Source organism: Leptinotarsa decemlineata, unplaced genomic scaffold (assembly GCF_025532065.1).
Source record: "Leptinotarsa decemlineata unplaced genomic scaffold, Ldec_3_MD MMD2_tig00004067_RagTag_RagTag, whole genome shotgun sequence".
NCBI lineage: Eukaryota > Metazoa > Arthropoda > Insecta > Coleoptera > Chrysomelidae > Leptinotarsa > Leptinotarsa decemlineata.
In genome coordinates this window covers 1,024,765-1,040,445 of record NW_027412602.1, presented here as the reverse complement: position 1 = coordinate 1,040,445, position 15,681 = coordinate 1,024,765, and the positions used below count along the sequence as shown (strand labels likewise).

Genomic DNA, 15,681 nt, shown 5'->3' with positions numbered 1-15,681 from the left:
AGATTCAGACATGTGTTTTGTATAAAGATGGAGAAGTAAACAGTCAGAACCTTTGTTTCCCAAAAATTAAACTCTCCTAAAAATATACCTACCCCTCTCAATTTAAGAATGTAAGTAAGTTGATCTTGACATAAGTAATTCAATTTTTTTTATTTAAAATAGATCTCGCGACAAGCTTTCATATGGTATAATTGGTGTACTGTAATAGACGTATGGGTTTGATTTGATATTAAGTTCATTTTCTTTTTTTAGAACGCGTAAATGATAAAAGCACTAATGTTTTTTACTATCAATTCACTACTAATTCAACCGATATGCATCTCTTACGGGTTCCGATTTTTCCACTTTGATCCTCCTTATTTTGGACACAGTTGATGAGTAAATCTTGGAAGCAGAATATTTGGATACTCAATTTCATTTCATATCCTGGTTGTGACATCTAGTGTAGCAGCTTTGTATATAGACTAACCTAGTAGGATAATGTACGTGTATTTACTATTTGACACAAGTCGAGCGCCATCTAGTCAAAAAAACGGTATACCTATTGAATTTAATGACTGTACAGATACGACCCCTAGAAGTACCACATTGTCTAAAGATTTATAGTCGGTCAATCACAATGTGAAAAGCATTGGATGGAGGTTGCCAGAGCCATCTATATTTTTTCACTGGAAATTCTGAAATTTTGTCCTGTAATGTGGCGCCTTCATCGGAAGGAAAGCCAAACTTTATTGATGAAAGCAGTGATGCCAATTTGCGTGTAATTACACGAAATGCGTGTAATTTTTACCCCTTACGTGTAATATGCGTGTAATGGAATTTTGCGTGTAATTTCTGAAGTAGCTCATATTAGAGAGAAATGAGAAGAAGAATAATAAACCTGAAGATAGATGTGAAATGTCTTCATCAGAATTTTTAGTAGCGCCAAGTACATCTAGTATTAAGGTTGACGATACTATTGAGTCAGAAGTGGAAAATACGAAGAAAACTAGAAAATATAAATTTTGTGAGTGTTGGTTGCAAGAATCAAATTTGAAAAATGGGTTGACGAAGTCAAAAGATATGGGAAAACATAAAGAATGTCAAGCTTTTTGCAAATTATGCCAAGTAAATATTCTACCTCACAAGGCAACCTTGTTGAAACACAGACAATCTACAAAACATAAATTTCTAGAGAAACAAGTTTCCACCTCTTCAGATTTATCGAAGTTATTGAATAATCCATTGTTTGAAAAAACGAGACGAGCAGAAAGCAAATTAGCAGGCCTTCTGGCAACTAATAATTTACCATTTTCATTAACAGATGTTTTGACTCCCCTACTTCAGGACATTTTTCCCGATAGCACAATAGCACATGAGATGACAATGCATCGAACAAAAGCTACACAAGTATTGAAAGAGAGTCAAGGGTGCATTATAGCTATTCCCAGTTCCGTCAGCCGTGTAATTAGCAGAATCAACTATATACATTCTCTTAACAGGCGGTTTCGAGGTCACGATATTTCAATCTGTGCTAATTTACCGTTAAAGACTTACGAAAAAAATTTCCTTGCCTCTACTTTTCAATGTCAAAGAGGGTGTCCAGAGAGGGTGTAATCATGAACATTTGCGTGCAAAAACGTGTAATTTGACAGTTGGATGCGTGTAATTTGACCGATATCTGTTGGCAACACTGGATGAAAGAGCAACATGAAAATAAGAATGAAATAATGTTGACCTTGAATTAAAGTCGAGATATAGTTTGCAAACTATTGTTTGGAATATCAGATTTACTGAAAAATAATAACCAAGTATAAATATAGAGGTATATCGTTTCGAGGCAATTCCACTTATCCAATTATTTTGAAATTTGGCAGGGATACATATCATTCGAGTGACAATGCATTAACGACATTTATGTTTATACAATAGAAGAAACAGAGGTTTAGTTTGGTGAATTGAAAGATTTTTATCAACATTCATGATAGATGAAGAGTTTTGTAATTTAATTCCGAAGATGGCGGATAAGCTAGGTGATATATGGTCTGATACCATTTAAAATTGGTATATAGGTGCTTTTTTGGGCCATGATTTTTTATTACGTTTTCATTGACTCGCTTTCTTGTCTGTTTTTTCTGTACAAATCCTGTGAAGTAAAATTTGTTCAACTTCTTGTTGAAATTTGGCAGATGTTCATAATTTCCGTGACAATGCATTATGAAATTTTTGTAACAGAAAAAGAAAACAAAATGGACGTGATATATGATTATGGCCTGAGTCTTTCAAAAATTGGTTTGTGGGGGTTTTTGGAGCCAGATATTATGAATTAATAGTCAATATTACTAAAATCAAGATGGCGGCTCCAAGATGGCTACGAATTTAGTGATTTTGATTCGATTCGATTGAAAACTGATATGTGGGGGTTTTAGGGATCCGGGATTGTGAATTTTTAGACAATTCTCAAATTCTAGATGGCGGACGAGTTTTGTCATTATGGTTAGATTCGATTCAAAATTGGTATGTGGGGAATAAATAGGTCGAAGATTAGGAATCTTTTGTAAAAATAGAAATAAATAGGAATTCAATGACATTTTTGGTTGTTGCCAACCCCAAAATTTTTGTTAGAAAGAAAATAAACAAAATGGCGACACCATTATGGCAGACAACTTTTGTGATTATGGTCCAATTTTATTCAAAATTGGTATCAGGGTTTTCAGGGTCGGAGATTTTTTATTCAGTCACCTTGTGTGACTTTTATAATAAATATCCATCATTTCGTGTTTCAGCTTTCAATGACAATTGTGTGAAAACCTTTCTGTTAAATCCTGGTTCACATCTGAAATTTCCCATCCATTTTTTTATTGTGGAAATTGCTGGAAGGATTATGCCTTTTTGTCTCATCAAGTTGTATGCTGAAGGGCTCTTATAATATAAGGATATTGCTGTTTTTTTCCAATAATGTCCAAGGTAAACGAAATTCATGTCTCAGTTGCATTTTCAATAATGTCTTGGATAAATTTGTTGGAGCATCTTTGAATAAAACCTCAGTAGATAATTGAACTTTCATGATTTTTTTCTTCAATTCGTTCAACTGGGTTTTCAAATTATTCATTTTCATTCTTGATCTGGATAGCATTGACTTCAATTTGGCATTTTCGCTCTCAAGTGGAGGTTTTTTTTAAGTTACATTCATCAATGGGTAGATTTTGAAATCCTTGGAAATCACTGCTACTAGAGCTACTCTCAATGATATTGTCTTCAAAAAGTCTTCTGTTGATGCCTAGATAAAATTTTGAACACGAAGCCACATCTAATGAAGGCGGGCTATTTTCCACACAGCTACTGTCTGAAACAAACTTTTCCGGAACAGCATCTGCTGGCAAGGTTTTTGCAGCCACTTGATCGGCGGAAACATGGTTACTGCATAAAAAATTCTTCCGCAAAGCCTTTGGACTAAAATCTGCCAATCTGCCATTACCTATAATAACAATTACAAGGTTTTACTTACAAGAAATTGTTGTTTTCATATAATGCGCTAAGAAACTTCAGAGGGTCGTCGTTTAAAAAAAAAGTTCTTACCTATGAACATATGTCCGGAGTTGCTTCGCTTTTGGGATACAGGGCGTTGAAGTATGTATTTAAATATATATATATATATATATATATATATATATATATATATATATATATATATATATATATATATATATATATATATATATATATATATATACATGCAAAATGTTTTATACACCTCCAAATTACAAACCCGTTGATCGCAAACGCCTCTGAAATCGGAGGCCAATTCGAAAACTCGGAGGCCAAAGCGATTCCTCGTGTATAATTCTTCCATTCACATTTTTACGTCATCAAACACTCTCTTGCAAAATTTTGTTTGGAGTCCATTTCGAGCGGTATACATATATAGTTATACAATATAGTTCGCTAAAATTCCACTGAGTGGCGCCCTGGTATAATACAGTTATATACCAAACAACATATTGCAACAGAATATGCCTCCGACTATAGGTAATCTAAATGGGTTCCGAAACATGGCAACGCTGTAAGAGGCTACTTCGTACGGTCATTTTATCCTTGTATATTTTAATGAAATCGAAAGATTTTCTCAAGTTTCGTGTAGGTGAATAGACCTCCAAAGTATAAGTGTTTGTATTTAGCGCTCATCGGATTTCATTTCATAATTGTTATTTATATGTAATTATCATATTTTTTATGCTAAAATACAATTACTGCAGAAGAATACTCGAGGCGTTTTGTCTGTGTGAAAATGTTGATTCACTTTGTATTTGAATCGTTGTAGATTATATTCATTCGAAAAACGCTTTTAGGAAGTTATACCGAGTTGAATCTTGAAACGATGAGCGGTTTCAATTTGTCGTGTACCTCTGGCAAATATCGCTTTTGGTGGAATTAAGTGGGCAAAATCAGTTCATGAAAGTATTTATAAAGAGAAACAAATCTTCATTTTTTTCACGTTTTAGAGTGACAAGGTTGCATATGATATCTGTGTCTCCACTCAAGCAGATAGCTCTTTTCTGGATGGAATTTGATAGCTTCAGGGCGTAATGAGGGGTGAAACTCCTCACATTTGAAAAAAATTGAAACTTTTATGTTTTTTACCACTGTTATTTGTAACTAACGTTACTGCAGTTTCGTAAAAACATAGAAAGTTTCAAATCTCTTTTTTTCATAATGATTTCCTATCACGTAATAATGGCTACATTCATCAAAATTAAAACAATATTTCAAAAAAGGTCTGATTCGAATTTTATACAGCATCAGCAATTGCTGAGGTAGGCAAAATAATTAAAGACGACAGTCGCATACTGAAAAGTAAAATTAACATTTGTTTTAAATGTTGACTGTGTGTTTATTTTTATTTTTTTCATATGTTTGAAAATAAAGAACTATTATTATTATTATTTCATCCCCGTACACAAATCAATGATATATTGATGGATGTATTTTATTTAATTCATATACCATGTATATCATTAAAATGGCATTGTTTCAAAAAGAGTCAATGTTTCCTTATTTATTTGAATTTATAGTTTAATGAAGAATAACTTTTTTCGAGATCAATTGCCCTAACAACAAACTGATATTTTTGCACTCGACGTGCGTTTCGCCAACAAAGTTAGCATATTCAATTTTCTTCTCCTGAGGATGCTAACTTTGTTGGCGAAACGCGCGTCGAGTGCAAAAATATCAGTTTGGTGTTAGGGCAATTGATCTCGATAAAAGTTATTCAACTTTCACACCAAAGGTTCCAATCTCATCGTTATTAGTTTAATGAAGGACAAAATGTTCCTTCTAAGTTTTAGGAATTTATCTGATGAGCTGATTTGATTTATTTTTCATATTCTGAAATGTTGAAAATCAAGATGAGAAGATTATAAATATCTTCTGCTATAACCTCTATAATTTTTATTCACTTTCAAAAATTCAATTGATGTTTGTCATGATTATTGCCATCTAGTAAAAACTAACGGTATTTGTGTTACTACAATTTTACAGTAAAAAGTTTTCGAAATATTACTACGAGAAATGAAGAACATAATTACAAATCAGATTTATACACCATTAGGAAATATAAACACAAACCATGTGATACTAATTATTTCGCTAGTCGGTGGAAAATGTAATATTGAAGTAGGAGACAATAGGTATATGACTTTAATATGTTCATATTTTAAGTTTTTCATTGTACCTGTGCCAACCAGTACCTATTGGAATTTTATTTTTGGAAGACTTGCCCATTAATTGATTGTTAAGATATCCAGGATGCATGTTGATATTATTATCTCAAAGACCATTCCTTCTGATAATCAGCAATGGATCTACTCTGAGAAAATGCATTAAAATAATATGCACAGCGTTCCATATCTGTTTATCCAAGATTTGTTTTGTTTTATGATGAGTCTCTAAAAATAGAAGCTCCATTTTACCAATGTCAAATGTTTTTCCTAACAATCTCTGTCAATTCATTTCCCCCTTCCGGGTACAATTTTTTCACATACATGTTACCAAGTGTGTTCTATCTTAAACTCAAATAATTCCCACTTTCCAATGGCTTTCACCTAGTTTTCATGAATATTGAAGGACAATCTGTGATTGATTTAGGCCAATTGAATCGTAGAATACTATTATTATCTTGCAAACATTTCCAAAGGCATCAATACAACGCACAACATAGAATACAAAATTATTTCATGTCCTTTTTTATCTTCTGTACATTTTCAAATATAGTAAATCTATCAAGTTATTGTGTAGGTTTTGTATTTTATGTAATACCTTTCAACACGAAAAAAACTAGTTATTTGTACGATGAAATTGAATTTGGAAACACGGGCAAAAGAATAACAGTTTCGAATCAGTAAATCCTTATCACAACCAATCTTTCTACATTAAATGAAAATATATTCTAGAATTTAAATATTGATTTCAATAATATGAAGGTATTCATACACAGTAAATAAGAATAAAAAATAAAATATTTTGTATTTCACTAAAAAAGGCATAATCTAAAAGGGAATACAAAAATAACAATATTAAAGGAAAAATGAATTGATTGACTGAAATTGAAAAAGGAACCAAAATATATTCATTGAAAATACAAAAAACATCAAGCAATTGAGTAGAATGTTATCCTTGATTATTTTTTCCTATATATATATTGTAAATGAATGTTTTCACTCTGGTCCAGTCTTTGTTGTAAAACACATCTGGATATTTGTTTATTAATTCCAAACATTCTTTTTTTCTAGGGGCTTTTTTTGAGCTAATGTTATTTTCAAAGTAAGTTTTTACTAATCCTGCCTGTTCAGCTGTCCAAGCTGTTCTACCAGTTATCTCAGATTTCAATTCAATATGTTGCTTATGTTGAGGTTTCACTAAAATAATAAAAAATAAACTTTATGATAGACAAACAATAATATATTCAAGTAAAGGTACAGCAAGCGCCATACGTGACCGCAAGCCCGCCCCCATGTGCATAAACTCATTTTCAAAGTAACCCTTACTGTACAGCTCTTGCAAGACATACAATTGCTCTGTACAGAGGCGTATCATTACGTGTCCTCCAATGCTGTTGGCGTTTGGCAGTGTCTGAATAATGTGTGTTGTTTCTGAGAAAATGTCATCACCTAAACTAAGTTTATTTTTGGATAAGTGTATAATTATATAACATTTTAATGAACTGTACTACTACCTATAATACTAAATGAAATATGAAAAGAAATTAAAAAGAAGTCATGTTCCATTTGCTACTCTAATTAAAACTAATTATAGTAACCACATGGGCCGGCAAGAGGCTTATCGGATTCCAATAGTAATTTAGTTGGGAGAGTCTATATCTGTGTGATCGCCACCATCACGTTTGTCGCTTGCTATAATAATTTTCAGAATATATTTACCTAATGAATTAGGTACTGCAACTGAATGTATGTTTTGAGTATCATCATCATTTTCCGATTCTTCTTCAGCCAACTCTTCTTGTGGGTTGATATCAATTTCATGTAATGATTTACCTTTATATATATCCACTCCTCTCTCCATCAGTAGAAGAAGTTTCGATATTTTCGCTGTCTGATATATATCCTGGGGTAACCTAATCAATAATTCCAAGAGAACAATAAAAATGCTTTACTCATATAGTTTATATTTCTTTATGATACTCATCATGAAAAATGTTAAAAGCAAGTCTTCGATACTTTTTTGAGAAAAATTAACAAATTACTATTCTTGAAAACGAATATTACTTTTGAACGATAAACTTTAATTTTCTTGTTAAAGAATTTGATGAAAAACCATAATGAACGTATTGCAAAATACTTTTTGTGATATGTCTGAATAAATAAATAAATATATCTATGAGTTTTGGCACACCTCGTACAACAAAAAATATTTTGCCAGTTGTATTTTCAAACGAAAATACTCTACATTGAAGTCAGATTTTCTCATATTATTGATTAATTTGAAGATATAGAAATGACTCACAAAAAATACCATCACTCAATAATTATTACCTGTAATAATCATTGTGGGTCTTTTCTGTGTGTCCCATGAATTGTGCAAATTGTTCTGTTTCTTCCTGATTGAGATTAAGGATCTGCATAACTGTGGCAATTTGTTTCCGCAATTTGTTAGATGAAATCTGATCGGGATATTCTAAACCGGCTTCATGTGCAAATTTGCGAATGACAACATCGCCTCTTGTCCATTTCACAGTTCCTGGAGATCCAAATAAATAAGGGTTGTTTTCAGGAACAATGTTCTGATTTTCGGATCGGATTTTGAGAAAAAAATCTATAAACGTTTGTAAATATGGGGGGAAAAGAATTGCTACTGGTTTGCTACCCTTACCACCTGTTACAATTCGCTTATAGTATTTTGTTAATATTTTTTCTGATTCGGTTAATGCTTTTTCACATTCTTCTTGGTTAATGGAATTAACAGATTCGGTGTAAGTAGTGAGCTTTGTATAGTGAACGTCGCCAATTCGTTTTCTGTTGAATAAAATGGTTAGGGCAAGAGAAGCCTGAACCAAATTCTTGAAATGTTTTTTGTTGGTATAGTCTGATTCAAGAGAACCCATTGATCTATTTGCTATCAGTGTGACATATTCCTTGAATTTTGTTATGTCACGAGTTAATGGCAGCAAAATGGGTTTTTCCCATTGTTTTTCCCTGAGATCTTTAAAAGCTAAACTGCTTATTTCAGTCGTCCACTGGGAATCTATTAGTTCTTGAAACCGTTTTGTTTCTGTTAGAATTTCCTCTCTGTTGGTACATAAAAACGAGGGATCTTCTTTTAGAACAAGACGTATGAGAAGATCACATACTTGCTTTAAAGATGTCCCAATATGAGCGGAAAGACTTGGTGATCGATAACTTTTTTTTTCCATGTCATATCCCCCAAGCCTTTTAGCACATTCTATTGCTAAATCAAATAGTTTTGGTTTCAAAACATCTTTGAGTGCATACTGCAAATTATTCGTCATTTTTCTAAACTCAATTAGGAATCTTGCTAATTCACGCATTTTATTAGAACAAACTGATATTATCTGATCTCTTTTATGTTTTTTAAGATAATTTTCACCAAAAGAATATATCAAAACATCAGTTTTGGCAACCATTGATATTTCATCTGGTTTCATTCTTGAAAATACCTGTTCCTTAACCCTCAATTTGTGTAAGGTACTATTTTGATCTAACGAACAAGCGATAAGAGTTTGAGATAATGCTAATTGATTCTCCCCAGTTCGAGAGCTATTAATATCTGTAAGCACACATTTTTGCTTGTGGCGAGTCAGATAGTTTCTTGTTAATAATGCTTTACAACGACTGCATGGATAATATTTTCTATTTTCAGTTGGGTTGCTATATTTTGGCCGTAAATTGCCTTTCAAATATTCATTGAAATTGCCAGCATTTCTAATCAATCCTATTATTTTTTTCCTTTCTGCATGTTTTTTGGGAAACGAAAGCATTTCTATGACTTCTTTGCAGTCATTATGGTTTCTTTCCAAGTGACGTTCAAAGTTTGTCACTTGTGACAAGCAATATTTACAAAATGTTTTCTTCTTTTTAACATAGCTGAAAAATTTAAACGAATAAATTAAATTAAAGGCTGTAAACTGGTACATTATTTTTTTTTGAAAGTATCTACTCAGTAGTTCAATTTGAAGGTCAGTCATGAAATTCTGAAATATTCAGAATATACACTTTTAGGATTTTTTATCAGTATATGAAAACGGAAAACTTCGATTGTAGAAAAAGAAAAAGTTAAGAGTTATTTTAGAAGTTTTCAATTTTGATATATTGACGAAGAAGTAAACATGTTGAGAAGAATATTATATAAACATCAATCGCCTAACAAAATACTTGTGCTTTAGTTTTTATTAAATGGTTTGATTTAGCTTGCCGTTTGTTCATTAATTTTTTATTTGTTTGGGTTAAATTCAGTAATTGAAATAGGACCCTCTTCCGATTGACAGATTGATTAAATATTTGGTTCACACCTTCAGTTCTGATGACAATACAATTCAATACGTAGGTACATTTGATTCACCTTCTTGTATATTATCTACATCATTATTATCTTTAACGTCAATAAAACCGTTCAACTTATTTTTTTACTTAATATATTATGTTACTGATGGTCGTCATATGCATATGAAATGCTGATTTATTGGATGCTTTTTCAATTTGATTTGAATAGATTCGCTATGTACATCTTTTCTTCGCATGCATTGACATTGTAAAATACTTCTGTATTTACCTAACATTACAAGAGGGTCGTGAAGAATTCAGTTTGTCAGCAAAGTCTATAACTGGATTTGTTCCCTGGAAAAATATTATTAGACTGATATTACTAAGGCAGTGATTTCGGACATACCGTGCAAGATTTTTTGAGAACCACATCATCTATTATATTTATTTTATTTGCAGATTTGTTTGCCACTGGAAGATCCTAAAAAAATAACAGAATATATCACCAATATAAAACTGTGCCTTTCTGAATGCTATCAGTTTTCACTCACCAATATATATTTTTTTTCATTTGAATTAAATCCATCATTCATGTAAAAAATCTGAAACACGATAAGAATTATTTTTTTATGAAACTGAAAGAAGTAAGAACTGATTCCTACTTTTTTTATTTCTCGTTCTGGTGAGTTCTTGATTTCCTCATTATTGGCAAAGTCCGGTTTCAGTGACGTTTCTGGACTACAGTCTATGTCATTGTACCCATCTTTTGTAATCAAAGATGAAACAGATGGAACATATGTTGGGTCTTTAAATGAACCATCCAAGTCATCATCAATATCAAATGATACATCTAGAGATGGGGCAGGACTGCTATCATATCCTTGATCTGTATATGAGAAAATCAACAATAATTTGGAAAAAAAATAATATTGATAATTTTGTTCAAATCTTGTATAAGAAAAGTATGATGATTTGTATAAAAATTGTACCACAATGTTCAGAATATCACTCAAAATATTAGTTATCTTCTGTGCAAATAGAAATCAGCTAAGTTGAAGTAGTAGATATGTTTAAGTTGCAAAAGATATTTTCAGTTATTTTTCATACATTACATTTTTCAGTTGATCTATGAATTGTTTATAACAAACATCAAATCCATTTTTGGTTTTTTTATAATACAGTGGAACCATTAAATTCTGCATATGAAAAATAACGATAAAAACAAACTAAAAACTTCTCATTTGATTTATCTGAATTTTGAAGAATTATAATAATTATTATTCTCATCATCATTCTAAAATTTTTTACAATGAACTCTATATTCTCTAAGGCTTAAGATACCACCGGTGTCTCGTCAGTACTGAACGAGTATTGTTTAAAAAAAATCTGTTTTTTCGTTAACCAGCTGTCGCACCACTACAAACGACAACCCTCAAAAGTCGAAACTTGTGCGAGCTAAGAATTACCGAGGTCTTACCTTTCAACGTGTGAGTCCTAACACGGGTTGGACGACGCAGGAGCAACTGAAAATCGGTCATTCAGACTAGGGCTTGAACCACCGACCAACACGGCAGTCAATTCTAGTTACTGAATAAAGCACCCACGTCGAACCGCCTGGCTACCGCCCGACCAAAAAGTGAGACCCCGACGATGTAGATAGTAATATGCACTTGCAATCACATGATATCAAATATAGTAGTATACTTCGGAATATTATGACCATCATTGTTATTATAATAATAAAAAATTGGAGACATTTAGTCAAGGTAGTAATAATTGAGCTAATTTACTTCCTAACTAATGATCCACTTCCTGAACAGCAATACTTATTGAATTACATTAAACTGATTATTATTACCGTCTTTATATTGGCTCAGACTTGAGATCAAACTATTCACAAAAAATCGGAATCAACTCAACTCAATACAAGCTTAGTAGGAAGAGTGTATACCTACCACATTCGCGAATTAACTTTCGTTCTATGCAGAGAGCCAATTGAACATTTTCCAAATAATGAATTATTTAAGGTTTTTGAATTGTTAACCCATGATTAGTGACAGTTTGGTTGTCTCCAAGTATACTATTTTCAAGATAAGAATAAAATGAAGATATATAAACATCGTTTAGCAAGCGCTTGGATGGGCAAGCGATTCTATAACTAATCGCACGTTGAAAAGTAGAACCTTGTTAATCTTCAGCTCGCCAGAAGTTTCGACTGGTATGAGGACAACTGATTGACGGTAAAATTCCAAACCCAAAATCCCAATGTCAATCTGAGCTCTGCGTCAACTGTTGAATTTACAAAAGTTTTGAAAATTCTATTGATTCTCTACTCAATTTTTGATGTTACTCAAAGTACTAACAACTAAACATATCCATCATTAGTTTCCTAGTTTCATAAAAATGTGCCATTTTATCTTTTCCAAATTAACAGAACAATTAACAGAAAGCGATTATTTTTCACTTTTTTGATTATTCTGATTACTTTTCCACGGTTTGAAAAATGTGAACTTTTGGGATCATCCTATAAAAGTTGTTTTCAATTTTATTTGGTCGATTTCATGAACGGTTTTGGTCAACCGTCCGCAGTTAAATTTCTCGTTTTTATGTGCCGAATTAAAAAAACATAGGTTCTCACCTAACAAATAATTTTCATTATCTTCAGCCGATATCACGTCTTGTGCTAATTGCACCATCAACTTGGTTCTCGTTCTAAGTCTACCAATATAAAAAAGCATTTCAGTCAAAAAGTTATTGAAGATTAATTTACTCACCTCATTGTCTGAACATATAATAATATGTATTATAACTTACTACCTCTCTTGGAAACAATAAATGAATGCGTAGTAAATATCGTACACTAACTCGATAACATACGTACGACTGGATATAATACGATACGAATTGCAACTTGGCAACCATGTCGGAGGCAAATTGATCATAATTTCTCTAAAGATATATACGGATGAGCCCGTTAGCCTAATTCATGTCCGGAGGCATGTTCATTCGTAAGATTAACCTTATCATACATTTGTGCAAAATTGTTTTTTTATTTACCCCTCTCCTATGATTAGGGTAAATAGTCAATATTTATTACTTTTTGCATAGAATATACTTCATTAAAGTGATTATTCATGGAGGAGGCCTGGGTGCCTGTTCAACGTATGGAGGCATATACGATAGCGGTGCAAATATATATATATATATATATATATATATATATATATATATATATATATATATATATATATATATATATATATATATATATAGGTCGCCCGCACGACACTCATACCAAAATACCAAGTTCGAAGCGCGCGGCCGTCACCATCAGTCGTAGCCGTTTGATATTGGAGTAAACACGATCTTTGATTCATGGCGCTTGTCGCTTATTGTTTTTAGAAAGTTGAACCAATAATTATAATAATCCCAAGCTGTACTTGTTGTTGATTCAGGTAAACCTATGTACAATCTTATATTATAATTATTGAAACCTTTTTGAATACCTGTATATAGTGTAAATATATTTTCAGTTATCACAAGCATCAACCGCAGTACTCATTATTTGTAACCTCATCCATTAAGACAAGGGAATTGACTTATAAATCAACAACAAAATGGCTGTTGTTCGAGCAAAATTCTGTTTTGCCTTTGTGGCATTATACACAAAAACCACCATTTTGAGAGTCCGCACTATTCAGTTGGAAGGAGAGGACACGTCGTACGAATTTCCAGAACATCTTTCAACAAAGGAGAATCATCCAAAACTTTTCGAAACAACTATAGTAAAGAATATAGCCAAGAGTTTGAAAACACGTGGAAAGTTTCGAAAGGTGTGGATTTCACTAGGAAACGAACTTAAAAGTCAATATTTGGATGAGGAGGGTAACGTATGTTATGATGGTATTTATTTGGATGAGTGTCGGGCATATGTTGACCCCAGCTCCGTTCCTACTCATAACCTTGAAGCCTTTCCGCATGAAAAAACCACGTCGTGAGTAAAAAACATGATTCTTGATAAATTTTTTGGAAAGAACCAGAACGCGGTTACTTTTATGGATCATTTTATAAGTGAGTGCACTCGTTTAAATTGTAAGGAAGAAAATTATGCAGAGACATTGAGATTTTTTTTGGAGGGACCGGCCCTCGACTGGTTCCAGAGTTTCTTAAAAATAAACAAGATCACAAGACCATGGGAGTATTGGAAAAATTCTTTTATAGATACTTTTGCGGTTATAGGGTGGCCCGAAATAAAGTATGCATATGAATTTCGTTATTTAAATGGGTCACTTTTAGAGTATGCGCTAAAAAAAAGAAATCTGCTTTTAGATACAGACTCAAAAATATCAGAAAATACTTAAATAAATTTAATTGTTTTGGGTTTACCAGTGAAAATTCAATTTCATATAAATAGAAAAGATTTAAATACAATTGATAATTTAATGTCACTCATAAATCAGTTAGAAGGTCTTATAGAGAAAGAAACAAAAATTAAAACAAAAATTCCACAGGAAATTAAATCAGAGAAAAAACCATGCCCCTATTGCACAAAAAAAGGATTTCCTAACAGGTATCACTCTGAAGGAATTTGCAGGTTAAAACTCGCTGAGAATAAAAAAAATGAGAGAATAAAAATAATAAATAACACGAATATAGAAGAGAGTGTATCGTTTTCTAAAGAATCAAAAAACGAATCGCAGCCCCACTTATCAGATTAAGAATATGTATCGAGGATATCCCAGTCGTTGCGGTATATGACTCGGGAGCAAATGTATCAATAATAAATTTTGATACAGTTGTGAAATTAAAATTAAACAAAAAAATAGGTGGGGAAAATAGACTAATCACATTCGCAGGCACTACGAATACTTTAGGCTCAATAAATCTAAAAACAAAGATTTTCAATATTACGAATACAATATGTTTTTATATTGTGAAAAGTATTTCTTTTCATGATGACATTTTGTTAGGTTTAGATGCAATTAAAGAATTTAAACTTTGTCAGGATGAAAACTTGAAAATTTTTCAAAATGACACAAAGAAATGTTTAAATAAGAATATGAAAACAGAGTCTATTTCAACAAACACGGTTGTAAACTGTGAGAGCTCTTTGGAAGATGTGTTGAATAACCACAAAGTATTGTTTACAGAAGATAAATTCGAAGTAGGCAAAACAAAAGGCTACGAGGCGTCAGTAAAACTTACCGAAAATAAATATATTGCGCGTAAACCGTACAAATGCTCTATAGCGGATAACGAAGAAATAAATTCACAAATAAAATCGTTATTGAAGGTAGGTTTAATTGAACGCTCTACTAGTCCTTTTGCATCTCCGGTAACTCTTGTTTTAAAGAAGGAAGAAGGGAGAAAGTCACGGTTATGCGTAGACTATAGCGAACTAAATAAGATAGTCATACCGGAATGCCATCCATTCCCAATTATTGATGATTTATTAATTCGAGTACGGGATTGCAAATTTTTTTCTAAATTAGATATTAACTCGGCTTTCTGGTCAATCTCGATCAGAGAAAAAGATCGATATAAAACCGCGTTTATTACTCAAAACGGGCATTGGCAATGGAAGTGCTTACCTTTTGGCTTAAAATCATCTCCGGCAATATTTCAGAGAATTCTGAGTGACGTATTAGCAAAAAATAATCTTGATACTTTCGCGATAAATTACATCGAT

At 32.2% G+C, this 15,681-nt stretch overlaps 1 protein-coding gene across 1 annotated transcript; it reads right to left on the bottom strand.

The window, feature by feature from the left end:
* Nucleotides 1-4,685: 4,685 nt before the first annotated feature.
* LOC141483751 (uncharacterized) lies at nt 4,686-13,020 on the bottom strand. Its single transcript, XM_074178556.1, has 9 exons — nt 12,767-13,020; nt 12,631-12,710; nt 10,655-10,878; nt 10,544-10,594; nt 10,399-10,473; nt 10,282-10,346; nt 8,028-9,596; nt 7,416-7,609; nt 4,686-6,893 (listed from the first exon to the last, which is right to left on the bottom strand). The coding sequence occupies exons 1-9, from the start codon at nt 12,769-12,771 to the stop codon at nt 6,646-6,648; spliced, it is 2,511 nt and encodes an 836-aa protein (XP_074034657.1). The 5' UTR covers nt 12,772-13,020; the 3' UTR covers nt 4,686-6,645.
* Nucleotides 13,021-15,681: the final 2,661 nt, after the last annotated feature.